Source organism: Lycorma delicatula, chromosome 12 (assembly GCF_047948215.1).
Source record: "Lycorma delicatula isolate Av1 chromosome 12, ASM4794821v1, whole genome shotgun sequence".
Lineage (NCBI taxonomy): Eukaryota > Metazoa > Arthropoda > Insecta > Hemiptera > Fulgoridae > Lycorma > Lycorma delicatula.
Window position 1 is genome coordinate 59517367 of NC_134466.1, and position 27485 is coordinate 59544851.

At 31.1% G+C, this 27485-nt stretch overlaps 1 protein-coding gene across 1 annotated transcript; it reads right to left on the reverse strand.

Annotated features, from left to right (window-relative positions):
• Window positions 1–299: 299 nt before the first annotated feature.
• sinu (claudin family member sinuous) lies at window positions 300–14275 on the reverse strand. Its single transcript, XM_075380598.1, has 6 exons — window positions 14029–14275; window positions 13253–13426; window positions 12226–12365; window positions 10490–10645; window positions 7458–7698; window positions 300–4821 (listed from the first exon to the last, which is right to left on the reverse strand). Exons 2-5 carry the CDS (start codon window positions 13384–13386, stop codon window positions 7460–7462), a joined length of 669 nt encoding a protein of 222 aa, XP_075236713.1. The 5' UTR covers window positions 13387–13426; window positions 14029–14275; the 3' UTR covers window positions 300–4821; window positions 7458–7459.
• Window positions 14276–27485: the final 13210 nt, after the last annotated feature.

The window sequence follows — 27485 nt, forward strand, 5'->3', positions numbered from 1 at the left end:
AAAAGTTTTGGATTATTTATATATGCAATGTAGGTACCAATATTCCAAAGTAAAGAGTTTTCTAAATGCTTCTGAGGAAAATTGAAGTTGGTTTTTTGCAGAAAAACTTAATCCTATTTTTGAAACAATCGCAATACTTTCCTCTTTACAATATAGCTATTCTAGCCATATTTTCTAGGGAAATAAAAAACTGAGAACTGCTCAATTCTAAAGTTAATACATATTTATTTGTATTATCATAGAAATAAAATCACCATAACTAACTACAAGGTAGTACAGGAATAAATAATAACTAAAAATTACAATAAAAATATTTTAATGATAAAAACAAACTTCTAAAAAGTAAAATAAAATATTATAAAAAAATACATTCTGTACAGTATTATAAAATTATATATAATCAATTTTCAAGCACTGATATGACATGGACGGAATATGTTCAATTACAATAATAATAATTTTAAAAAATATACATATTCAGTTAATTTAGTAGAAAAATGTTAACTATTCTAAAGAATGCAGATTAATCATTAAAAAAAATTAAGATTCTATCCTCCAGAGACCTAAGGAAAAGGAAAAAACATTTCAAAAATGGTTACATAACAACTATTGAAAAATGTTATATAAAAAAGAAAGGAATGTGTAATAATAGATTACTGCTCTTGTATCATGATTTTTTTTCAACAGTAAAGAATTTATACATAAATTTGTTAAATTAAAATTATTAGTACATGAGATAATGTTGATCACACAGTTTCTTGAGTAACTTCAAAATTGCAATTCTCCATTAAAAAAAAAGATAGTGGAATTCCCATATTGTGAATATGTTGTAAATAGAAACGTGTTACGTGAATATATTTATTAACTTCTACTACACATTTATAATATTTTTGTACTCAATTCACTTTGGTATGAGATAAGATTTTTTTTATGGCTTACAAAAATTTACATCATGAGGGTCGTATAATTTTATACATGAAAAGCTAGAAGTTAAAGCATCAATTTCTGTTTGTTAAACCAAGCTTTTAAATTGTTTTCACAATAACTATTGTAAAATTGTTTTACTTTTCTTTTTATATTTTCCTTTTATATAACAAAAAATATATATTTTTTAAAATATGCATTATTTTATCATATCCAAAATTATAAGAAACATATCTTAAAAATTATAAAAAATTTTCTTTCCTTCAGTATCTGCTAGATTCTATTCATAAATATATACTTGAACATTCTTAAATTAAAAAATAAAAACAGGTTTACTCTAGAGAAAAGAAAGAAAAAAGAATGATCCTTTTAAACATGAAGATCCAGTGTGTGTGCATGCACGTGCGCGCTAACTCAAATGGTTAAATTTTCATTTGAGATAACAAAAAAAAATTATTTTAAATTAGAAAAAAATTATATCAGGCTTTTCTCAAGCTTTGCATAACTGTGTCTTTTTTCCAATATAGACCATGTTTCATAGAAGCAGTCTATTCAATAGCAAGATTAAAATTTAATAATAATAATAATAACATTAAAGCCACAAAGTTCAATAAGAAAAATGAAAACAAAATTATAAATTTTTCAAAGAAATTTGAATTAATATTTTCAACAAAAAAATCACTCTATTAAAAAATTTAACCTTAGATCCTCTCATCTCGGAGAGTTGGTGACCTTATTCATATCCCGGTGACAATTTGCTGCCATAGCTCACGGTACTCTGTTATTCAAATCAAAGTTCCCAATATTTCTGTCACTTCTTCAATTTGGTCCAGCTATCTTTTCAGCAGTATCCTAATATCCTGCCGCCTCAATTTTTTCTAGCTTCTCAAGATTTTCACTGGGCCTACAGATTACATGGCTGAAAGAATGGAAAATGCACTGGAAGCATATTGTGAACAACCTCTTCTTTATACTCATTTACATTTCAAATGCATCAAATCTTCTCCAGTCTTCCACCTTGATGTTTCAGGTCTCAACACCATATGTGATTCCTGGGAAGACCTTACCTGAAGCAGTTTCAACTTTGTGATTGCCTCTATCCTTCCAAATAGCTGTCAACTTCATAAGCGACTCCTTCACTAAGATAATTCTTTGTATTTCGGCCAATGAGCCATCTATATCCATTTTAGATGCTAAATATATGAAATAGTCCACCTTTTCGAAATCACACACCGCACACTGACTGGAAGATGTTAGTTTGGTCTATGACCATAATTTATGTTTTTCTGATATTTAATTTCAGCCCTAATGCCTCACTTTCTTATAGAACACGGTCAAGGATTTACTTCATTTCAACTTCAGAGCCTGCAAACATGGTCAATCATCAGCAAACCTTAATCTGATTGTACACCAGCCTCCTATTTAAATACCACCATGATAATTTTTCAGATCTTTCTTTGCCATAAATTAATAACATTAGAGAAAGAATACATCCCTCTCATACTCCTCTTAACGTGTAAAATGGTTCTGTTGTGTCATTTTTCAATCTAACCACAGTGCTGTTGTTTACATATAGGTTCTAAATAAGGGTAATAAGATGATCAGGAATGCCCAACTCCTTCAATACTTACCACAGATCTTTCCTCTGACTGAGTCAAAGGCCTTGGCATAACCTAGGAAGCACATTACAAGAGGAGTGTTGAACTCTGAGAGGCTTTCTCTATCAGTTGCCTGATATTTAGAATTTGCTCACACATACTGCTTTCTTTTGTAAATTCAGCTTGCTCTGCAGGAATTTCATTTTTCCAGATAGTATCGTAGACATTCATGAATTATATACAACAAAATTTTACTTGCGTGTGAAATCAGAAAAATAGTTCTATAATTTTTGCAGAATTGCGTGCGGCCTTTTTTATGTATGGGTATGAACACCGAGGTTGGCCACTCATCAGGTCATTTGCTGGTATGTGTTTACAGATCTGGTGCATAGTCAAAACACCCACTATATCAACTGCTTTGATCATTTCTGCTGTGACTCTATCTGGGCCTGAAAGTGACATCCAGTTTTTACATTGTTTTCCCTACAATAGTTTTTCTAAATTTTCTTGAGGTTACAAAAGAAAGATTTTACAGTGAGACATCCTTCTTATTACAAATCTATGTTAGAGAAAACTATACAAATTAACAGAATTCATTTAATTTTTATATGTATAAAAAATTTTTAAAAAACAATATAGATGTAAATTATATTCTAGACTAATATCTACTCCCTGTATAAAATTTATTAAATAATATCTTGTTAGAAGTGTTTTTAAATGAAAATCTTAAATATAGATCAGAAGAAAAAACTAATTAAAATTTCAGCATGATATTACTGTTATAATTATCCAGGAATAATATCACAACTTTTGTGGAAGTGCACTGACAATTTTGTAACAATTAAAAAAAAAGTAAAGAGGGTATTTAATGTATTGTAGGAGCTGTACAAATGTGGCTGTAAGAAAGCAGACAAAATTTGTTTAATTAATTCTTAAAGGCAATTTGTATCTTCACTATTGCCTAATAATGAATTATTTAAGGATCTTCCATGATTTACAATGTTTATAATAAATCACAGAAAAAAATGAAAAGGTGAAGGATAGAAAAATTATTTTGAATAAAATTATATTAATAACATTGATGAGGTATATCCAGAAAGTAACTTTCATTTCTATATAATGCCGCTGCAGTGTTACAATCATGATCCTACACACGCATGCTGAATCACCTGATATGTTAGAAAAAATTTGAAACCATTTTATTTTTATTCAGTTGTCTTTTTTCTACTTCTTAGTGTGAGATTATAATATTTAAGAAAATCGAGATAATTGCTGCAAAAACATTTAACCAATTGAAATATATGGCCCAATTTGTAAAAATTTACAAAAAAATACAATAATTGATTACATGGTACGGAGATTGATGCAATTGTTTAATAGATGTGATAACATGCATGGTGATGAATGGAATTGACAATCATCTTTGATTACTGATGATGTTGTGCATCTTGCATGACAGAAAGATTAATAAGAACAACCAATTCATCATACATTTTCCAGAAATTCCACATTCGTTTCTACATGAAATTGTGTCTGAAAAATTAAATTATAAAAAATTTGTATGGACCCTGGGTACCTAATATGCTTATAGAAATCACAAAATGAAACTACTTAGAAATCCCTGTGGCCTGGGCCTTGCACAAAGTACATCTATCAATGTGTCTTAAGACACATTGATAGATGTACTTTGTGCACTACTGCTGGATAACAGTTCGACAACAATGTCAGGCAAGTTATTAATATGTGGTTTGTCACAAACATCATTTTATGACAAAGGAACATAAATTTTAGTGCCGTGCTATAAATACCTAAAAAATTATAGGAATAATAAAAAAATATAGCAAACTTTTAATTTCATCAGCAATTTTATGCGAATATGTTTTAGATCTTTTTTAATAGACTTTCAAGTTACTTTCTGGATAACCTCTTGTATAGTTTATTAATTAATAATGCTTACTATTACCAAATAAGCTGTAAAAATTATGACTTTGTTTCTGCTGTACTTAAAACACACTGACTAAAATATATAAATCAATACTTTTTGCTATTTGGATTCAACTTAAATATATTAATAAAGATAAATGCTACTCTAATTTTTTGATGAAAAAAATAACAATTATTTTAAGCAACTGATACCTGTTACATAAAATAATGATGATATTAGATAATTAATATCAAGAATAAATATTAAAGGTGTGTAAAAAATACCAAATATGAGTTACATTTGAACTCAAAATCTTCTGGATGTAAAGCAGGTACTTTAAATATTCTGTCACAGAAGTCAGAAATATCAATATAACTGCAATATAGAAGAAGACGACATTTTAATTGAATTCTGTTACAGATGAACCATAATCTATTACAATTTAAAATATTTAACTTTGTATAAAGATAATATGAAGTTATATATCACCTCAAGTAAATAATACTAAATAAAAAATAATAGGATCGAACACTAAATATAAAAACCTATTGCTTTTTGTAAAATACTTGTGCGTAATACTTAGTGCGTTGATATAATATACTGTAAATTAACTAAGACAAATTAGCAACATAAAGATGATAAAAATAATACTTATATACAATAATGAACTTAATTTTTTATACTGCAACGATAGGTTAACACCTAATAACAATTACTGACTGATGTTAATGGACTTTATAGCATGTGAAAAATTCCATGCTTGACCAGAACTCAAACCTGTAACTTCCAAATGAAAAGAAGAAATGCAATCACTCCGCCACATACTTTTTAAGTATACTTTTTAATGAAGATGCCATAATTGAGAAGTATAATTTTAAAAGAAACAAAAATTACAAATAAATGGTAACAATGCCTGCTATCTTTAACGGTCAGATCACATTGAAAGGTTTTTATCTACCCTAAATCAATGAATTATGTATAAGAACAATTGGAAAAACAAAACATAACACAATTGGCCATGTAGACATGAACATTTAAATCTAAGATAACCGATAAGAAATAAACTTATTTAAGTTCTTCATTACAAATTACAATATATGTAAAATGGTATTATATCTGTACATGAGAAGAGTTTTTTTTACATGTTACTATATTATGCTGTAAAAATCTAATTAATTTATAAATATCTATTGATTGGAAAAATCGACTGAATAATGTCCTTTGCATAATGATTTTTTTTGGCATATATTTTTTTTGTTACTAAGAAATTAAGGGATAAAATGATTCATCTATGTATTTAACTAGATAGCAACATTGGGGGATTTCATAATTATTAAATTAGTTTCACATGAATTACTTACTGTTTTGTAAATGGGAGATTAGCAAATAAACAAACTCACTTTTTCATTATATAAAAGTTACAATCATTAAAATATATATATACATATACTACCCTTTCTATTTTTAAAGTTCATGCTAGATTGATATAAATTATAAAAGTAATATTTAAGCAAAGAAAAAAAAAACCAACATGTATAGCAAAAAACATATATGTGGTACGACTGATAAATCAACCCTGAGTATAAGTGATAAATAAATCAGATAAAGTACCGTAGTTTTATAATTTTCTACTTAAAAATTGGCAATACGTTAATTACTTTTTAATAAACTTTTCCATTAAGTAAAATGTAAGCTACATTCAGAAAATAAATACAATTTCCAAAGAATGTGGCAGAAGAGTGCTTTAGTTGTCTCCATAAACGTATGCACTAATCTCTGTCAACAGTTTATTTTATACCTTTTAAATATTTAAGACAATCAAAGGATTCAAAATCCATGAGATGCAGTCTTCTGCTAAGTTTTTTTTTTTAATGCAATAAATAATAAACTAACTGATTAAAATAATTAACATGCAACTAAACACAAAAGTGCTGCTTGAACTCAATTTATCACCAGCACAACATTTGGCTATGAACAAATAAATCATTTTTCCATTAAAACCCAGACTTAGCGCCATGTGGATTTCTCTTATCCCTGCATTTGAAATAGTTCTTTGTATTTCAAGATAGTTACACATATTCAAACATGGCATCATTTTACAAAAAGTGCATTAAGAAATTAGTTCTATACTACAATAAATATCTTAAATACTGATGAAAAATATTTTGAAAAGAAGTAGTGAAAATAATTTAAAAATAAATTTTCATATTTTTTTATACTGTAATTGTACTTATGTTCTGAAAGTACATAATAAGAATACAAAAGGGAAAAAAACTATCCCAAAGTAGATCTGAAATATATTCAAAGCAGATTAGTACTATAAAAGAATCGACTTTACCCCCTTCCATGACTGATGTGATATTACATTTTTAATTTTTGTCCTGTTTAAAACAAAACACATCTTTGTTATAATAAAAGTCGCACAGCTAACAATCACTTGTTTTGTTTGTTGTTCTTAAAACTTAATTGACTAGTTGCATTAATAATGTTATTATTTTAGAACATCATGATGTCAAAGTTTTTAATTTTCTTTAATAAATTATTGAATTTAAATAAACAAACTTATTTTTATGATTTAAAAGATTAAAAAAAAATCGGCAACATATTTTTTCTGTAAAAAAAAATTGCTTGTTAACAGGTTAAGTTCTTTAGTGAATATAATTTTGATTGATAGTGTACTTAGTCAATCATGAAGTTTTCATTACTGTTAAGTAAATAGAGCTCAAATACTAACAAAAATTTACATTACTTCAATTATACTAAAGTATGATAAATAATGAAACTACTATTTTTAGCTTCAAAAAGACTCCCTTACTTCATAAGGAAATGTCTTTATTTAATAAAACTTAATTACTATACCAAATGTATTGATATATTATTACTATATAAAATATTAAATTAACTAACAAAAGTTCTTGTAAATACAAAATAATAACAATTAAGTTATACACTGATCAATTCCACGTGTATGAAAAATTATTATTGTTATTATTATGAAATAAATACTCTACAGTCACGCTTTCGCCTCCTGTTCCATTTCAAATCTTGTTTGAGATTCTTTTAATTGTTTCTGTTTCTTTTTTTGAATATTAGCCTCCAATAAAAACAATGCACTGCATATTAATGCTTCTATAACACCCGCTACAGCCAAAGCAAATGACCAGCCGAAAAAATTATTATCGTGGCCAGGCATCCAATTATCTCTGTTTGCAGTCAACGCAAACACTATAACGGCTAGACCGCCAGACAATCCTAGAAAAAAAAATATATATATATAAAAGTAGCGATACTAGGTGATTTTGTGTAGACACCATCATGAATTTTGTAATGTCATCATGATGGCTAGCTAATTCATTAACAACCTGTCAGGTAAATGATTCGATTCAGTAAAATCAAACTGAGATGCGGTCTTTGATTTTCGGCCCATCATATAGTAATGAGGGCAGTTCAGAAAGTAACTGACATTTGTGCCTAGTGTGGAGATGGGTGGGGATAAATCCGCTATCTTGGCGTCTAAATGTTTCTACACTCAGTATTCATCAAGTCGTAGCATGTCGTATTCATAAAGTCAGTCCACATGTCGTAGCATGTGGACTGACTTTTCTACTAGTTTAAGATTGTCCCTTTCAAATATATATAATAAAATTTCTCTTTTTATTTGGTTGGTTTTTTATTTCAAAATGTAAGTTACTTTCTGGACAGCCCTTGTATTTTAGTAAATTTATTATGAGATGGAAGAAAGTGTTGGAGACTTGAAATTGCCAATCGGAGAACAGAAATAGCAGAAGTTCTACTTGGACCATCCTAAATCAGAAAATGCTCTGCTTGGATTGTTTGTTTATCCCTCATCAGGGGCAGAGTTGTTTATTTCATGTGTTTGCTGTGGCATATTGTGTATTAAAATCCACATACTTCAATGATCCAAAAGAATTGCCTCTCGGCATATGAAAATGACATTTTCATGTTGTATGTGACATTATCGTATATATTCGACCACAGTTCATAAATAAGCATTAATCTTAATAAATCAACTTTTACATCAAAAAATGAAAGAAACTCGTCAAGTTAAAAACCAAACAGCATAGCCTAGTCATATTATTATATGACCAAAAACTGCAAATACAAGAATCAAATTTCCCCTAAAGTTCCAGCTTTTGATTGATACTAGTTTTAGTGAACAGTATCATTGTTATATTTATTTTTTTAATTTGTTTTATATCGTACAACCTGAAAATATTTCAGTGCAAAGATAACAAAAAAATAATATCCAAACAAAATAAAATAGCTGAAAAATTACTATCATCAAATTTTAAATGAATTAATAAACAACATTTTACATTATAAATGAATATAAAAACAATTAAATTAATATTAAACAGGAAAAATAAAAGGAAATCATTCATAAACTGATAAACTGTTACGAGAACTATTTTGAAAATATTGGAAATATGAAATTAAAAAAAGATGCACTTTTTTCACAATAAAAAAAGGTAAAAATAAGCAATCCTTGAATTATTAAATATGAAACAAAAAGTTATAATAATATATAAAACACACTTATGAAATTTGTAATGGCACTCACTGTGTGCTATAAAATACTTCATACTTAAAATACAGATAACACAATTTTTTTTAGCATTTAATACAAAAATAATTTTAATATAAAATAAATAGATTGTGAAAATAATATTTTAAGATTTCAAAACATTTATGGCCGTAAATTAATTTTAATTTTCATCATATAAACTGAAATGAGATAAACAATATCCTACTTGACCAGCACATTATTGCAAAATTAAGTATGTATGAATATATCCAAAAATTATGATCAAAAAGCTAAATAAAGTCATTCTGACTTAACCTATGCATTGTAATTATGATATGGCCGATAAAAGTATTTATTCATACTAGACACAAGGACCCTGTAACACACACTAAAAATTTTATACTCAAATGGTGGGGTACCATTCACCTAGATCCTAAGAACTTACCCACCGGATTGGTCTAGTGGTGAATGCATCTTCCTAAATCAGCTGATTTGGAAATCAAGAGTTCCGACGTTCAAGTCCTAGTAAAGTCAGTTATTTTTACACAGATTTGAATACTAGATTGTGGATACCGGTTTTCTATGGTAGTTGGGTTAACCACACATCTAAGGAACGGTGGAACTGAGACTGTATAAGACTACACTTTATTTACACTCATACTTATCATCCTCTGAAGTATTATCTGAAAGGTAATTACCAGAGGCTAAACAGGAAAAAGAAAGGTCCTAAGAGCTTAATTCTTCTAATATCAAAATTCCAACCTTTAGATTTATTCACTACTAGCAGACCCGGCAATGCTTCGCTATTGCTAGCTTTGAATGTGTATATATATATATATATAGATTAAATGAACACAATTGAAAGTTTGATAAAACATAAAAAAATGAACATCACAAAATTTAACCTTTCACTTTATCTCTTTTTCCCCTTTGTCCCTATTTCCTTTTTCTCTATTTCCTTCTTCACTTTTTCCCTTTTACCTATTTCCCTTCTTCACTTTTCCCTTTTCTGATTTTTTCGGCATGTAAATCGGTCCAGCAGTTTTTAGTATATAGCGGACATACATACAAATGTTACCTTTTATATATATACAAGAAGAAAGTCTGTTTGTATATTTGTTTGTTTCGTAAATATTTCAAACACCGGCATCACCTAGCGGTTATAGGTTTATAGAAGGGATATAGAGAGGAGATTTCACAGTGAAGGACCCAATCTGCTTAATAAACTGGTTTCAAAGATCGATTGATAAAAAAGAAAAAACTGGAAGAAATGAGTATCTAGAGTATTTTAACATAAACTGCTCCTCTGTTATGCAGAATTTAATTTATTACATTACAAATCTGAAATATAAACACCAGAGTAGTTTCACTGAAATCGTAGCAATAAAATTCAAAATTTACTTCCACATACAAATAGGTTTAAAATGTCAGAAAATCAAGCAGCCACACATATAATGATTTGCTCGATTATAACTGATAATAAATGCTATCACTCACCAACACCAAGCATAATTCCTCCAATCAGCTGAACAAGCTTCACAAATCTTTTCTGATGCGGTCCGAAACATAAAGCAAATAATAACACTAGTATAAAACTAGCTAACACTCCAAGAAAAGCAAGGGTGAAAAAGAACTGTGTTATAACTATATACCCTGAAATAAAAAATAAAAGAATAATAATGATTATGAAATAAAAAAGTTTCACTCTATCATAAAAACCATAAAAATAAACCTAAAAAATCCTCACTCAATAAATTTTAATGGGAAAAAACCATCTAATAAATATATAAGATGTTAATTTAACATTTTTAAAAGAATTAGGAAGCTATAACAATACAACGCCACAATACGGGATCCTCCTACATAGAAAGACAGTATTAACACAAACTGCCTTCTTTCATTGTTTTATTTAAAATGTAAATAAAAATAAATAAATCTTTTATTCTCATTGGTAAATTAATAATAATAATAATAAATTAAAAAGCTGTACATAAAAGAATATCAGGGTTTTTAAGCTATATTTATCTCATACATTTTTCTTATAGTAATGAATCGCATAAATACTAAAATAACTCTTAACAGTAGTTTTTTCTTACATGTGTTGAATGTGGGCACCTTACATTACACATCCAACCGATAGGAGAGTTCATTCTATATTTTAATCAGCATGCCTGAAGTAATGAAGGCAACAACTGCTTCAATCCTGTGCCTTAAATCAAGTAGATCAATTGGTAATGGAGACGCACACACAAGATCCTTTATAAAACTCCAAAGGAAATTATCACAAGGGGGTGAAGATCAGGTGACCTTGACAGCCGCCAAAAATAAGTTCTATTATCAGGTACATGCCGACCGATCAAGTGGTCAGTAAAATGTCATTCAACCAAATATAATGTAGCTTGAATAGCTATAGTAAATGGCAAAGTATGATGTTCATGTCAAAAATGGGCTTTGGATTTTTTGCAAATCTTTACGTTTTAGGGTCCAATTAGTTCATCTAGACAAAAAAAAAACATATCTGTATGTCGCATTACTTTTAGCCTTATATCTCAGGATTGACCGACCAGATTTTCTTCAAATCTGGCTCAAATATTTCTATATATGGGGCATTGATCATATTAATTTTTCAAGATTCATTAAGGGAGTAGGGGAATATTGTGAATAAACCAATTTTGATTTTCTTCAGGGATATTTTAGAGAAAACTTATTAAATCAAATTTGTTATCTATAATGCATATAAATAATCTAACTTATTTTTTCCAAAAAAAAACCAACCCCACGTCTTCAAGTTGAATTTTTTTCTTCTTTTGCTCAATCTCTCTTCAATATAAATATATTTCAAATTTTTTTTTGAAAGGTTATACTATATGTATAGCTATCAAAAAATGTCTAAAACTTTTTTTTAAATTATACACCCCAGACCTACTTTAATCAGATTTATTTTTTATCTAATTTCTGTTATTACTCTTATATATATATATATATATATATATATATATATATATATATATATATATAATAAACTAGACATATTATTGTATTTATAATGAATTACATAATTATATATATATATATATAGAATTTTATATAGGACAAGATCTTAGAATATAGTAATTATGTTGAGACTAAAAGGTTAGCACAAAACAGAAAGAAATTCAGAATAACACCAAACCAGTCAAATAGCTGATGATGACTAAAAGAAAAAACACTTTTTAAGTGTTTTGCATTCTTACATGGCATGAGATATCCTCTGATCTGGTCATAACCAGTGGTAAATGGATCGAAAATCCAACGGCAACCGACAAAAAACCTTCTTTGGTATTCATCTTGTGGATCCGGCAATGATCGGAAGCAATGTGTCCACAAACCAAGCCTGCAAAAATAGAAATTTATCTTTAAGATTACATAAATAAATTTATTTATAATAATAAAAAGGAATCTTTTTATTAACTGCCGATCCCTGTAGTGGAATAACAATGTCCTTTTGCTATGAGCTTACAGGTTTAAGTCCTGACCAGGAATTGAAATTTTTCACACGCTATAAGATTAATTATAATCTGTCAGAAACTGTTATCAGCCATCTGTTACGGTCATAATGGCTAACTATGATGACTGTATATATATATATATATATATATATATAGTCATCATTGTCAAAATTAAATCTTTTAACTACACAATTTCAGAATGGATACTTCACAGTACATCATGGAAAGGGCTAACAGTGTGGTAGCATCAGACTGACTAACAGAAGTAAAATTTTTTATTGTCTTTCTAACCTTCAAAAATGTTATAAATAATGAAAAAAAAAAGTTGTAGTTTTGTAAATATATTTAAATTACAGTTTTGAAAAAGCTAAATGTTAATAATAACAGACAATTACCCCAAAGCCTTTTAAACAGATTAATCCCCATATATTTGCTATTGGTTGAAATTTTGTACAGCAGAACATTCAACAGATGTTTTTGCCATGTGCATATATTTATTTTTTTTTATGTCCGGGACCACCGTTAGGTATTGCCATGTGCATCTGAGTTTAATTTTTGTAGTTGTTTACGTTATTTAAGTTACAAACTGGAAGTAAAGTTAAAATCTAGGATCCAATAACTAAAAATAATAACAATTTTAATTGCGTTTTGCTCCAAACACAATTTTTAAATAATTCACCAAACATTAATATCTGAGCATAATTAAAAAAACTTTGTATTCCCTTTCTAGGTTACAAATGTAAAAGATAAATAAATAAACAAATGAAATTACCTGTCTAATTTTGCACCAGTTATTCTATAATCACTAACCAACCAACTTGCTGAAAAAAAGGCAATTACTATAGAGATTAATGACAACACAAACACTCCTACTCCAAAATTTCCAGCCAAACTTCTTCGTTTCATTATTTGTCACTTAAGCATAATGTTTTTCCCAATGAAAATGCTGCAACAAAAAAAAAATATTTAAGAAAATATTAATTCCACACATTTTAAACAAATATGACTAAAGGTAGACATTATTTTATGTTAAATAAGAAACCTTAATATATGACTAATACGAGGCATCTCACCCGTAAGTTTAGTGTTTTATACAAATGATGATGTTTACTTTCGACCATCAAAGAATTAAACAAGAATGACAAATGATCTAAAAAATAATTTAAATGAGCTACAACAATATATTTTCAGATTATTCTGATTGAATTTTTTTGGCGTAATTATACAAGTATTTATTCAGTAATTTCTCAACTTTACTATTTGTCGTATAACTAAATGGTCCGGTCAGTCCGACACTGGTTTAAATAGTCAGTAATGTTGAACTCCCACATGCAGTTGAGAATTTTAATATATATAGTATTAACATACCATTTTTATGAATTCCACAGAAATTATTCATGCAGTAAGTTTAATATTATACCTAGGTAACTGAAATGTATTAAATATTGAAAAAATACAACATGAATCAAAGGCAAACTAAAAAACATTATTTCTATTAGGTTAGGATGAAAGTAACGTAAAAATTAATACAAATAATTTAATACTCACATAAAACGCTGAATTCAGCCAAATAAGTTTAAAAAACTGAAGAAAATTCTACAAAGAACAACCAAATTAATAAATGAATATTCTTGAAATAATTAAGTAATAACAACGAACACCAGTTGACAACACACCCCCCAACATTAGTAAACAACGCCCAACTCTTAGTTACAGTTCTTTCCGCTAGAAGCGTCCTTATAAATATTTATTTCATTCAAAGTTATCATTAAAGTAGACAAAATTGCGGCATTCTTAAAATAATTGAAAAAAGTAAAATTATTGGATTTATTTTTTTGTTAGTTTAGCGTAGTTACCACATAGTAAACTGCAATGCATGTGACGTATTAAGAATAATTATATGTTTCGACATAAAACTCAAGATTACTTAATAAATTAGCTTATGTTTCAAGGTTGTGGTAAATAGATAACTACCGTCCTATTTCCCACGAATGATTCATAAACTTTCATTTCTTTTTTTCCTGAGCCTTTGTTTAACATATAGACTACTAAATTAATGATGTACGAAACGGAGCGAGCGTGTGAGTTCAACTGAGACTATACACAACTTCTGTGTAATAATGAGTGATTAAGACCATTTTAAAAAATTATATTTTACAATCCTCTTACTTTATTAACAAAATATTTTTTTATTCGCACTCTTGATTCAAGTGAAGCAAAACAGAAATATGCTCAAGACATCGTATCTCAGTTTGGTTTTAACTGTACGATTAGTATTCAAATTAATGGTGTTTTTCTTCTAAAAACCTTTTGGAATAATTAGCAGCAGATCCTTCTTCAGTAGAATTATCGGTTGGGTACAAGGCACCTCAACCCAAAAAGGTTACAAAATTCGTAATCAGAGAAAGATGTTAATTTATTTAGAGAAGAAGGTTCTCCTGGTGATAAAATTATAAAACACCAAATTTCATTAAAATAGTTGACTTCGTTTTTAAGATACAGAATGGCGGCGATTAGAGAAAAAATTAAAAATATATCCACGCTGATTTTTTTGTCTATTTTTATCTCCTGAATCATTCCCTTAAGTTTAGCCAGTAGCTCCCGGAACACTGCATAATTGTATATTTAAAACAAACAAAAATTGTTTTTTTATTATTACGTTACTGCGTGTAAGCGGCTAATTACAAGTTTAAAACAAAAGTTTTATGTTTGTAATATGATGGAATGTTTCAGACTTTTACAGCACTGATGTTTTTTCCTAGCCACTTGTATGCGAGTTATTTTTAACTGTGACCTTCCTAAATCTTTTTTTTATAAACTATAACTACTGTTTTTTGTTAATTTTTCCTAACAATTTTATTAAAATAAATTTAAAGGATTAAACTTTTATTACCGCTTTATTAATATAATTAAATAACCTTAGTTTGATTTAAATTGTTTTTGAACAATAATTTTAGTGTATAGGAATAAATACACTGTTATTTAAAAAGACTGATTTTATTTTTTTTAAACATTTTTCTCCTAGTAATATTAGAAATAAAATTCCAAATTTACAATCTGATAAGTACAGCTACACGAAGTTTACCTGAAGTTCTCCTGAGACTTTCTTAACCTATTCTACTCATGAAAATAATGGAAAAAGTTCATATAAACATACGTCCTAAAATGCTTCTTTTGCGAGTTAAGGCTAGTGAAATATTTTTCTCAGCTTTCAACTACTCCTGTGAAATGAGGTCATACTAAAACTTTTAGTTGATTATTTAAGGAGTAGAATTAGTGATTTCTTACGGGTTTTTATCTGAAAAATCGAGTAGAACCGTATATGTAGTTGTTATTGAGAAATCTGGAATGAAAAGGGATAAATTGGGGTAAAAACACCTGTTTTTAATGTTGATTGACCTGATTTAATGTTACTTAACTGTTAAATGGATAATAAACACATAAAACTTCCAAAACAAAACTTGTAGAGAATTTAATTATGAATAAAATGGTGTAAGATGTTGAATAAAACAGAGAAAAGTTAGAAAAATTCGAATTTTATTTAGAAACAGTGCACTAGACCAAAGTGCATTATACATTTATACCAGTTTATAATAAATATTCAAAAGTGAGCCCGCTATTTTCAACACATTTCTTGGCACGCTCCTATACTTCTTTTGTTGCTCTTTTTAGTTCTTAAGTTGTTCAGCTGTATCCGTAATGCGGACAATTAATTCCTTAGAAGAATATATTTTTGTTTTATATACGGTATTTTTCATCCGTCTCCAGCCGCAAAAATCTAAACGTAAGATCAGGCGATCTAGGTGGCCAGGAATGTGGACCTCTAAAATAGATTCATTTCTCATTGAAATGATGTTTTAAGAGAGTTGATACGGCAAAAGAGAAGCGGGGAGGTGCGCCATCGTGCTTGAAATATACAGGATCATTCACGGGAACCGGATGTTTTTAAAATAATCATAAAAAATTGAATATTTACTTTAAAAAAGTTTTATTGGTAATGAAACACTTGTTAAATCAAAGCATTTGTTACTTACTCGTGAACGAAAAATTATGTCCGGCAAGTGATTTCCATTTTGGGCAATACATTGTTGTAGCCTTTCTCGGTAACTGGCCTCAATTCTTTGCAGCATGTCTACATCTGGGTGACGTGATGACGAATTGCGATCTTTAGGTCCTCCAATGTACGCGGTTTATTGCCGTACACACGCGATTTCAGAAACCCCCACAGAAAAAAATCACAACTACTCAAGTCGGGGGACCGAGGGGGCCAAGGAATGTTGCCGAATCTGGAAACGATCCGTCCCGGAAACAAGTTACGGAGAACAGCCATCGTTGCCCTCGCTGTGTGCGCTGCATCCTGCTGGAATAACACATTTTGAAAATCGATTCCCCGGTTTCGTAACTTAGGGATGAAAAACGTATTCAACATCGGGATGTAACGATCAGCTGTTACAGTTACGGCAGCGTCATTTTCTTCAAAAAAAAATATGGTCCAATAACACCGACCTTTCCTATTGCACACCTTTGGGCTATGAAGTGGTCTCTCGTGAAGCTGATGTGGGTTTCTTTCTGCCCAATACCGTCAATTCTGTTTGTTGACGAAGCCATTCAGATGAAAACGGACTTGGTCACTCATTAACAATAACAAATTTTCATTTTCTTCAAAAACGGTAACCATTTGTCGACAAAATTGTAATCGCTGCGTGAAATCTTGCTCGTTTAACTGCTGCACGACGGCTATCTTGTAAGGATGGAAATGCAGGTCTGTATGCAGAATTCGTTTTACCGTACTTGTGCTCATTTGAAGCGCTGTTGAATGCCTGTGAATAGAGCGGCGTGGGCTTCTGACATGGCTTCCCTTAGTCGTTCGATGTTCTCCGGAGTGCTAGCAGTTCGTCGGGGACCCGGTGGTTTTTTCTTCAATATTGAACCGCTTGTTCGAAGGTTGTTTACCCACCGCAATATTGTGTTACGAGAAGGGACACCTGCATTACGATGGATATTAAACTGACGGCGGAAATCTCGCTGAACAGCAGTTACGGATTCGTCATTTCGCACAAAACTGTCATACGCGTACAGGAGTTGGTCTAGCGTCCACGGCTCCATCTCACAACTAAAATGTAAATGCTATGAACAAAGGAAACATCAGACACCAGCCACGGCCCCTCCCACCACGAACGTCCGAGTACAACCCACTTCAAAAACATCCGGTTCCCGTGAATGACTCTGTATGAAGGATCCAAACAGCTGACTTTGAACAAGGGCGCATCGTACATCGACGCTAAATCGGTGTTGAAAATTGTCCTCCACCGGTTCATGAAAATTTATTTCTGCTCATACATCCTCATTACGTAAGTTGTTGATTGCATCTCAAGTAAAATTTGTCTTGTCGGTAAACAAAACATACTTGTAGAGTTGTCGATTCGTATCCCACCAACTGGAGAACTCCAAACGAAGCGAACCGTCTTCTGGGTATTGATGTTGAACTGGCTGTTTAGGATAAGGATAAAACTTCGTTTGTTTAAGTGTTCTCCAAATCATCGAATACGAAACTATGATCCACTTAAAAAGTCGTCGTGTACCGACGCCTAAACTACGCTTAACTGTATCGATTTTTTCGTATCACCAAAAAAATTTGGGTTTTGTTTACATTAAATAAGTACTTTTCTGAGAATTGTAGAATGTACTATTTCTAATTAAAATTCGAATTTTTCTAACTTTTCTTTGTTTTATTCAACTTATCTTATACTATTTTGTTTGGAATTTAATTCTCTACAATTTTTTTTAAGTTTTATGTGTTTATTACCCATTTAACAAACTTGTTTTACGTCAAACATAAAAAAACAAGGTTTTTTACCCCAATTTATTGGTTTTCACCCCAACTTCTCAAACTGCAGATACGGTTCTGGGACCTATTTTGTTCGATTTTTTTAGGTCAAAAACCATAAGAAATCACTAATTCCGCTTCTTAATAAAGATCCTAAAAATGTCAGTGCTCCCTCATTTCACCGGAGTAGCTGAAATCCAACGAAATCTTTCACTAGACGTAACGCGCAAAAGAAGCATTTTAGGACTTATATTTATGTTAACTTTTCCCATTATTTTCAGGAGTAGAATAGGTTGTGGAAGTCCCAAGAGAACTTCGTGATGCACTCTAAACATACAAAGTGATTCAAATAAACGGGAAATTAAAAACATTAATGAAAATTTTTTTTAGAAAATGATTTTTATTTCATGTAAATGTACAAATGTTGCCATTTTAGGATACATACATTTTAGTTTATTTTTTTAAAGATGACATCTTGCAGGTGACCTCCTCTTCCACGTAAACACTCACAAAGTCTCTTCGTTAAATTGTTCATAGTTTGACGTAACATCTCAACTGGAATTTCCGCAATTGCTACTTGGATCGTTGCCTTCAGTTCTTCCTTTGTAACAGATCTACTGTGGAATACTTTGCTTTTAAGGTGACTCCACAAAAAGTAATCTCAAACTGAGAGATCAGGCGACCTGGGAGGCCATCTAATGTCACCGTTTCGTGAAATGACACGTTGTTCAAACAATCGGCATACAGCTGCCATCGATATTCGTGCAGTATGTGACGTTGATCCGTCTTGTTGAAACCAGGCTGTGTTAAGAATCGGTGGAAATCTCTTTTGTTGTCCCACGACAAATCCTCTGTTAAAGCCACTGCTGGCTAGTAACGGAGGGGGTGGTGTAGCGACCGGACACGCTACGAGGTGGGTTCTTCTCCCTTCGGGGGGGGGGGGGGGATCGAGATGTCCCACGACAAAGGTTTCAAGCATGGCTACGTAACGAGCTGACGTCGCTGTAATCGCAAGACCGTTGTCATCCTCAAAAAAATAAGGGCCTATAACACCGTAAGATGACATGGCACACCACACTGTCACTTTCTGGCTGTGCAACGGACGCTGGTGTAGCTGCGTAGGATTTTCTTGTGCCCGGTATCTGAAATTTTGCTTGTTAACAAATCCACTGAGGTGGAAATGCGCTTCCTCTGACATCCACAGTTCGTGAACAAACTTTTCGTTATCTTTTATCTTCTGAAGCATTACAGTACAGAATTGTGCTCGCACAACTGCATCGTTCGGTTTCAGTTTCTGGACGATCTGCAACTTATACGGATGGAATTGCAAGTCCTTCACTAACATTCTTCGAACAAACACTTGAACTATACAATTGTAAAGATGCTGAGAGACGACGGATTGACCGATGTGGACTTCGTGTGACAAAATCTTGTAAAGCTTGAACATTCTGCGGTGTACGGACGGTTCGCTCACGGCCTGGAGGTTTCTTTTTCATTGCCGAACCGGTTTCCTCAAAATTAGATATCTATGTTTTAACTGCATGTGCTGATGGAACACGGTCGTGCCGTCCCAGATTAAATTGACGGCAAAATTCTCTACGCGCTCCCTCCACACTGTCATTATTTTTGTAAAACGCTTTGATAGCAAATGCACGTCGCGCACCACTCCTAGGATCCATGAAAACTAAACGGCAGGTTAGGTTAGAGAGGCTGGCGCCACTTATCAAGTGGTACCAATCGCCCACGGCTACCAACACAACTTTCAAAATTTCCCGTTACTTTGAATCACTCTGTAGTTTGCATGAACGTAGTTTTTTATATGGAAAGAACGTAAAACTATTCCCGTTACGAAATGTTTCACTGTTTCAATATGGTAGTCGTTTTAATGATGTTCGGAAAAAATTAGATTATTTTCCTTGCCGATATACAATTTTATTAAGACCAAAATGTTAAATCAAATTCGGAGATCATTTGCAGTATTTGAAGTTAAATTTTCTACAAAAAAGGTCTTTGTCTTTTTCGATATCTCATTCGATTATCGAGTAAAGTAGCTTTAAAGGTGCGTCGGTGTACGCGCGGCGTCTCAGTTAACACAGCCACTAACACTGTTAAAGGGTATACGATGCGACTGGTCGCGGGATAGCCAGTATTTCTTACATGAGATACAAGAGGCACTAATCAATATTGCTTTCTCTGGAAGTAATGATGTTTATAGTCAGTCTCTGAGGTGGTGTCACTTGTAAGACTGAATATCATCTACGTTTTAGTGGGTAGTTGCATTCTGATATACAATCCTAGAATAATTCGGACTACCATAAAATAGTGTCAGAAATCAGATTTTATAAAACTGAGATTTTAATACCAAACGATTTTGAAATTTAAATTCTTTTTAGAAAAATGTTGTCGCAACTCTATCTAGAAAATAAAAAAGTAATTTAATTCACTATTTTATTGCAGTAATATTTAATTATTGCCGACTAAAACAGAGTACAAAGTTATTTGTCATAATATTTTAATAGTAACAGTTGAGATGATGTGAAAAATTTCAAACGTGTTTTTCTAGAAATCATAACCTTAGACTTATTTTACTGGGATACGATTTTATTCCATGAATAAAACAATAGAAAACCACTTCACTCCTCACTTTTCCTAGTAAACCTTAATTAACCATCTCATTTTTCTGTTTAGCCTCCGGAACCACCGTAACGTATTACTTCAGAGGATGAGTGAGGTTGATATGCATGAATGTAAATGAACTGTAGTCTTCTACAATCACAGTTCGACCATTCCTGAGCTGTGTGGTTAATTGAAACCTAACCTCCAAAGAACACCGGTATCTAGTACTCAAATCCGTATAAAAGTAACTGTCTTTACTAGGATTTGAACCTTAGAACTCTTGACTTCGAAATCAGCTGATTTGTGATGACAAGTTCAACCACTAGGGACCCGGTGGGTTTTCCTAGTAAACCTGGCATGAGATGATTTTTATTCTTAAGATTTTTGTGTCATTTTCGAATATGATTTATTATTTTATGATTTATTATGATAGGTTAATACAACACTATGGTGAAGGCAGTTAACATCGCATATTCACATTTTAACCCTTAGAGCCTCAGGGTAACGATATATCATACATGAGTGCTTGTGCTAAAAGTCTCACCGTACGATATATCAGTATGTAGTTTTTATGTTCATATATTTCTTTACGTTACTGCTAGATTGCTCATATAGTATCTTTTCTTAAAGCTTACAATTCGTAGATATCGATAGTGTAGATTGTTTTCATTTTACGATACGTATTTTAGAGAATAATCGAAATTCAAAATTCCGATAATCTCTGATGTAAACAGAAGTTTGATCCGTGCATTCATGGTTATGTTTTGGTCACTCCGTGCGTTTATAAGGGATTTTTTATAGGTATTATAATATTATTTTATGAAATTAGAGTTTCAGTTATAGTGTTAGTTGTAGTTTTAGTTACCGTGATCCGTAAAATATTCAGATTTATTCGTTAGTTCGGTGTTTTTTTTTTCTACAATGTCCGGGCGTTGTAGACATCTTACCGATGCAGAAATTAGTAACTTTTTTGTTGATGATACTGATAGCGATTTCGAATTATCTAGTGACAGTGGGGCTGAAGAAGATGATGAATTAATCACAAGTGATAGTGATGGGTATTCAGAAGAAGATGAGGCATACAGAAACATCATTGAACCGGAAGATAATGTCCCTCTTCCACATCAATTTTTGGAACTCCCGGCCCAAAACATATGCCTAATCCAGGTTCCACACCTATAATTTATTTTTATTTATTATTTACACTTAATTTATTTGAACTGATGGTGAAAGAAACTAATAGATCAGCCAATCAATATTTAAATGCAAATAGAAATAGGCTGTCTGAACCATACCGAAAATGGAAAAATATATTACCATTTCTGAAATGAAAGGTTTTATAGCTTGCATACTGAATATGGAGATAATTAGAAAACCTACTCTTAAGAGTTAATGGAGTACAGTATCATCACAGGCAACAAGTTTGGTAAAATGTTTTCAGTGCACCATTTTAGAATTATTTTGAAATTTCAAAGCATAAATGATACAAAAAAAATGGTAACAAAAATTTCAATAACTGTAAATAATATGAATTTTTAAGTGAATTTTTTTTAATTTTGTTCAGAAATAAGTTTAGTTTTTAGAAGTGATGATAGATTAGATATAAATAGCAAGGATTTTTTTCAAGTAAAGAACAGATTTAGTTTTTTTTTTTTTTAAATGAAAAAAAATGAATTTTATTTTTTAAATAATTAATCAAGGGTGTAACACCATTTTGGATTGCAGCACCACAATCTACATAGTTTACTGAGTAATTACAATTTTTTTAATAATTTTATTGTGTATATTGTTATTTCTGTAGCATTTCTATCAAACATCTACTTTTTCTGAAAAGCGTGCTTTTGGCTTTTAACGAGTACTTACAAAATAGGCTTGATGCCGAAAGGGTTAAATATAACAAGATTTATAAAGTTATGTTGTCATCCGTGAAAGATTATTATTGTTTCAACGTAAAACAATATATACTGTTCTACGTTGGTCATTAGCATAGCAACCACTTTGTTAAACAATGTGTGAAGAAATTTCAACGAGTTGTAACTTCCATAGATTTTTTCCATCGATCAACTTCTACTAAAGAGTAATCTTTAGTAGAATTCATCTTTACGATGGGCATTCACAAAGCTCTCGACCTGACAGAATACGCAAGATTTCTCCTTATTTTTAACTTAATCACATCTTTCAATTTCATCGAAACACAATAGTAACAAACTACGTAAATCCCCCAAAAAAACTTAAGCCATGACTTCTCCAGATGGAACCGTTTTCGCTCTTTCCTTGCCACATTTTCATCTGATCTTGCCCACTTTTTGGTCCCCTCCGATGGGGAGTCTTACTCTTTATAAAGACTTTGTGAGTTTGGCGTCCCCATGCCCTTACCTACACTTAGTACGAAATGCAATCGTAACCCAAGGTGGAAACTATCGTGCCGATGGGTGGGTGGCTTTATGTAGTGAGTCTCAAACGATGTCCTCGGGGCACCTGGGCGAACCTAATTGTATTTACCTTTATACGCATGCGCTCTGCAGAAGTGGTCCTGTATTTCCCCCTTACTTGGGACCAAAATTAGTAATCCACAGAAAAATCGTATGATGGTTGGTGGTCCATCTGAAAAAACCAGCAATATTAGTCTTGTGAAAAGACTTCGCTCATCTTTGTCTGACGACGATAACAGTCCCAAAAGTAATAAGAATTAAAATGGTGACAAGTCCCACTTGCAATATACATATGTGAGATTTTTAGTTATACGGGATAATCAGGAAGGCGGTTCTCTTCATAAGGTACCGCCTTTCCTGGTTAATAAGGTAGTAGTAACTGGTTCAAGCAGTTCCCCCAAGAACGTCAGACAATTTAGAGACGGATCAATACTGATAGAGACTTTTAGTGAAGTGTAAAATCATTCGCTCTTACGTCTAACCAATATGGGTGGTATAAATATAAGTGCGATATGCCATAAAACCTTGAATAATTAGATGAGGAATAATTTTATTCCAGGATCTTCTAGAGATGGATATTAGTAAATTGTCATAGAACTTCGTCCACAAGGTTTTGTAGAAGTGGGGAGAATAATGAAACTTCAGAGCAGAATGGAAGAACCTACGCCTTCCCTTATTTTAACGCTCAACCTTCCCATGCCACCAGAGAAAATTAAAGTAGGATACCTGTTTCCAGTGTCAAAAGTATGGCCATACTACAACTTCTTGTTCACCACAATATCACTAGATACTATCACTTCTCAACACCGCAATATCTGCTAGAAATGCAAAAGAATGTCACAAAGATACTGACTGTCGGAAGGAGGAAACATCTATTAACTGTGTAGGATCACATTCTAGCATAATAGTACTCATTGTTAATCGTATATTTCTTCCACTAATCACAATAAAATAAAATCTTTCTTTGCAGCTCCAAAATACAGTTAGCATCATATTACTGGCGAATTTATAAGCTTGGATTTTTTTCTGGCAGGTGATGTTTCCATTAAATCTGACATTTCCAGCTCAAAATGATGAATCCACATTTCACCATAAGTAACGTAATCTAAAAAAAAGCATTATCCTTCACTAAAAACAATTGTTTAAGTTCCAAATAAATATGAATTCAGGTGTCTTTGTGTCAATCATATTGGAATACACTTTGAACTTGTTTTATGGTAGTTAAGTTTATCATGGATAATGGAATGTACAGTGTCATCACTCGTACTACAAATTATAGCATTTCCCAAATATTTAATCTTCTGTCCTAGTGGATAAAACCATTAATGTGATTTTGCAAAGTGTCACTTGAATCTTCTACCAGCCTTCCACTACAATGAGAATTGGAACACTTGTTCTGCCATGTTTAAATGTTCAATTCACTGATAAAAATTTGCACACTTAATAATTTTTACCAAATTGTTTTAAAATCACAAGTGAATTTCGATTGATTTTATATCTTCAGAAAATAAAAATTTTATTTTAGTGTATGCTGTTCTTGGACAGTGCAAGTTTCAAGCAAAGCAAAAAATTCTGATATAAAAAAACAGTTTATAATAATAAAGATTCTTTCTTTCCAAACAGCTGCTGTTTTCCGTGTCAGAGAAATTGTTCAAACAACTGTTTCTCCATTTATTCTTTTTTATTTTCAACTTTTGCCATTTGTCTCTTTAATTACTGAACAATTGTACTAACCTAAAAATTGAACACACTTCCAGCCTGATGTAAATTAGTCATGAAACAGTACGGCTAGTTCCAGGACTGTTATGAGTCTATTCTATTAAAAATTTCATTTAGATCATGGTAATGACAATACACATTATGTATGAAGGTCAAGCTGATTATGCAGCTTTATGGTAATTATGTCATATCATCATCAAAGTTTCATTACAAAAAGCAATATAAAATAATTGTCATTATTTTAGATTTAAAATAATTTTTTACTAGATTTTGTTAATTATTTACTAATTTGTTAGTAGAATTATATTGTATGAGCCAAAAATGACAGGCCAAGTATTTTTCCGTTTGATTTGTGAAAATCATAAATACAACACTTGGATGTTGAATTTGGTATATAATTTAATACATACTATTAAATTAATATAATATAATTTATTTACCAATAAAGAAACAGACTGAAGGATTGGATACTTGGACAGTAACAATGCTAAGTATAAGCATTATACTTAAAACATGTTTAGACTGAATAATTAAGAAAATACAGTTTTATTCATAACTGGGAATTTTATTACCCACTATGGTGACGATATATGCTGCTATGATAATAACAGAAAAATATATAAATCAGTCAAAAAAACTGGTCTTCTTGGACTTCTGGTCTTATTTAAGTTTTGTCCTTTAAGGAGTAATTAAAAAAAAATTAACAAAAAAGAAACCATTCAAATAGACTAAACAATCTGCAAAAAATCTTTTATTCCAATGCTCTAAGTCCAAAATATCTATTTTTGTCAGATATTTGTGTGTATGTACATATGTATATTGGCCTGTATTTGATCTGATAACTGGGGACCCTGTAGATTGATTTTCTTCAAACTTGGTTGACAGGTAATATCTTTGAGAGGGAAAAATGTTTTAAATCTTTGAAAAAATTGGAAAAAGGGAAAGCAGTGTTTTAGTGGAAATAAAATTTCAAATCTTTACTGGAACGCTTTAGCAAAAAAATATTCTTACAAAAGTTGAAGATTTTTTTGAGATCACAAATTTCTGTTTAATATTCACCCCATCCACAAAAAATTACTATATATATATATATATATATATATATATATATATATGTTTCTTTCTCTAGTTATATTTTGCTCCAGAAAAGGATTTAATGGGATTTTTTTGCATCTATATTTTTTATATTGATAGGCCTTCAAACCGCTATAAAATGTTATTTTACCCAAACAATTATTTACCAAAAAAAAAAATAATAACACCTCAATATTCTATTATCTTTTGTTTATAATTTTATGATAAAGTTAAATTTATTAGAAATATTTTTAAAATCTATAACATTCTTATTAAAAATTTGATTATATTGGAACATTCTATTTAAAATAACTTGATCCTTCAAAGAGTTATATGTCATCATTTTCTCTTTATGTGAAACAATGTCTAATAATATTTTGTTTCCTTTCTAAAAAATTTAAATAAGTTAAATATTATGGAATACTAATATATTACTTTTAAAATTTATGATGTAATTATGTATGCATATGAATCTGTGACAGTTAGTAAAATAATATTTTTAAAATAATGAATATTTTGTTTTCAACAAAAAAATAATAAGCTGCTTTCGTGTTATTATTGTTTCAAAATTGTTAAAAATACAATCATTATACTAATGTTTGAAAGTTAAAAAAGAAACAGACAAAATTATCCATTATTTATAATAAATTACTGAAAAATACCACTGCCATCTGTAATAAGAAAACATGGTTTTCTCTTTTATTATTTATTCTCTTTTCATATATATATTTTTTGAGGTCATCATTTTTATCTCCCTCCTCTGGAGCCAGACACAACTAAGCATAAACACAGCTCCAAGGGGTGCCATCACCTCAAACTACCTCATCAAGAACCATAGTTCCCCCCCAGGTAGCTGGGACTCTGTCTTTAAGTTATATGCCATGCCTCTAATGAGAGGATCCGCCCACCAGGACTACGGTCTTAATTTACTCCCCAATATGAAGTTCCCAGAAAATCCAAGGTGAGTCCCCGCCCAATCATTGGCAGTGGTACACCTAAGGGAGAGGACATCAATTGTGATTGTTTCCCCCGCTGCCTTCTGTATATCTCGCACAAGTTCCTACTCGGAGGTAAGAGCATCGACATCCTTAACCAACAGATGGGCTCGTCGAACTCCCCCTACTGTAGCTGTAGTTCTTTCCACTTTGTCCATTATTCGTCAGCATAACCGCTCAGCTGTGTCCCCAGTATCCTGAATCATGATATGGAGGTCCTCACCCTGACCCCTTATCGCTGAGAGAATGCTCGCCTCACCCGGCGACACGGTGTCCTTCACTGAACAACGGAGGTTTGCATATGTGTGACCCGCCACCTTTACCACCACTGTCGCAGTTGGG

What these genes read in the sequence shown, in the direction of transcription:
- sinu (XM_075380598.1), bottom strand. Translation starts at nt 13,386, where the DNA reads ATGAAACGAAGAAGTTTGGCTGGAAATTTTGGAGTAGGAGTGTTTGTG. An exon ending in ACTGGTGCAAAATTAGACAG is followed by an intron (nt 12,366 to 13,252) that starts GTAATTTCATTT and finishes CTATTTTTGCAG; the next exon opens with GCTTGGTTTGTGGACACATT. An exon ending in CAGAGGATATCTCATGCCAT is followed by an intron (nt 10,646 to 12,225) that starts GTAAGAATGCAA and finishes TTTTTATTTCAG; the next exon opens with GGTATATAGTTATAACACAG.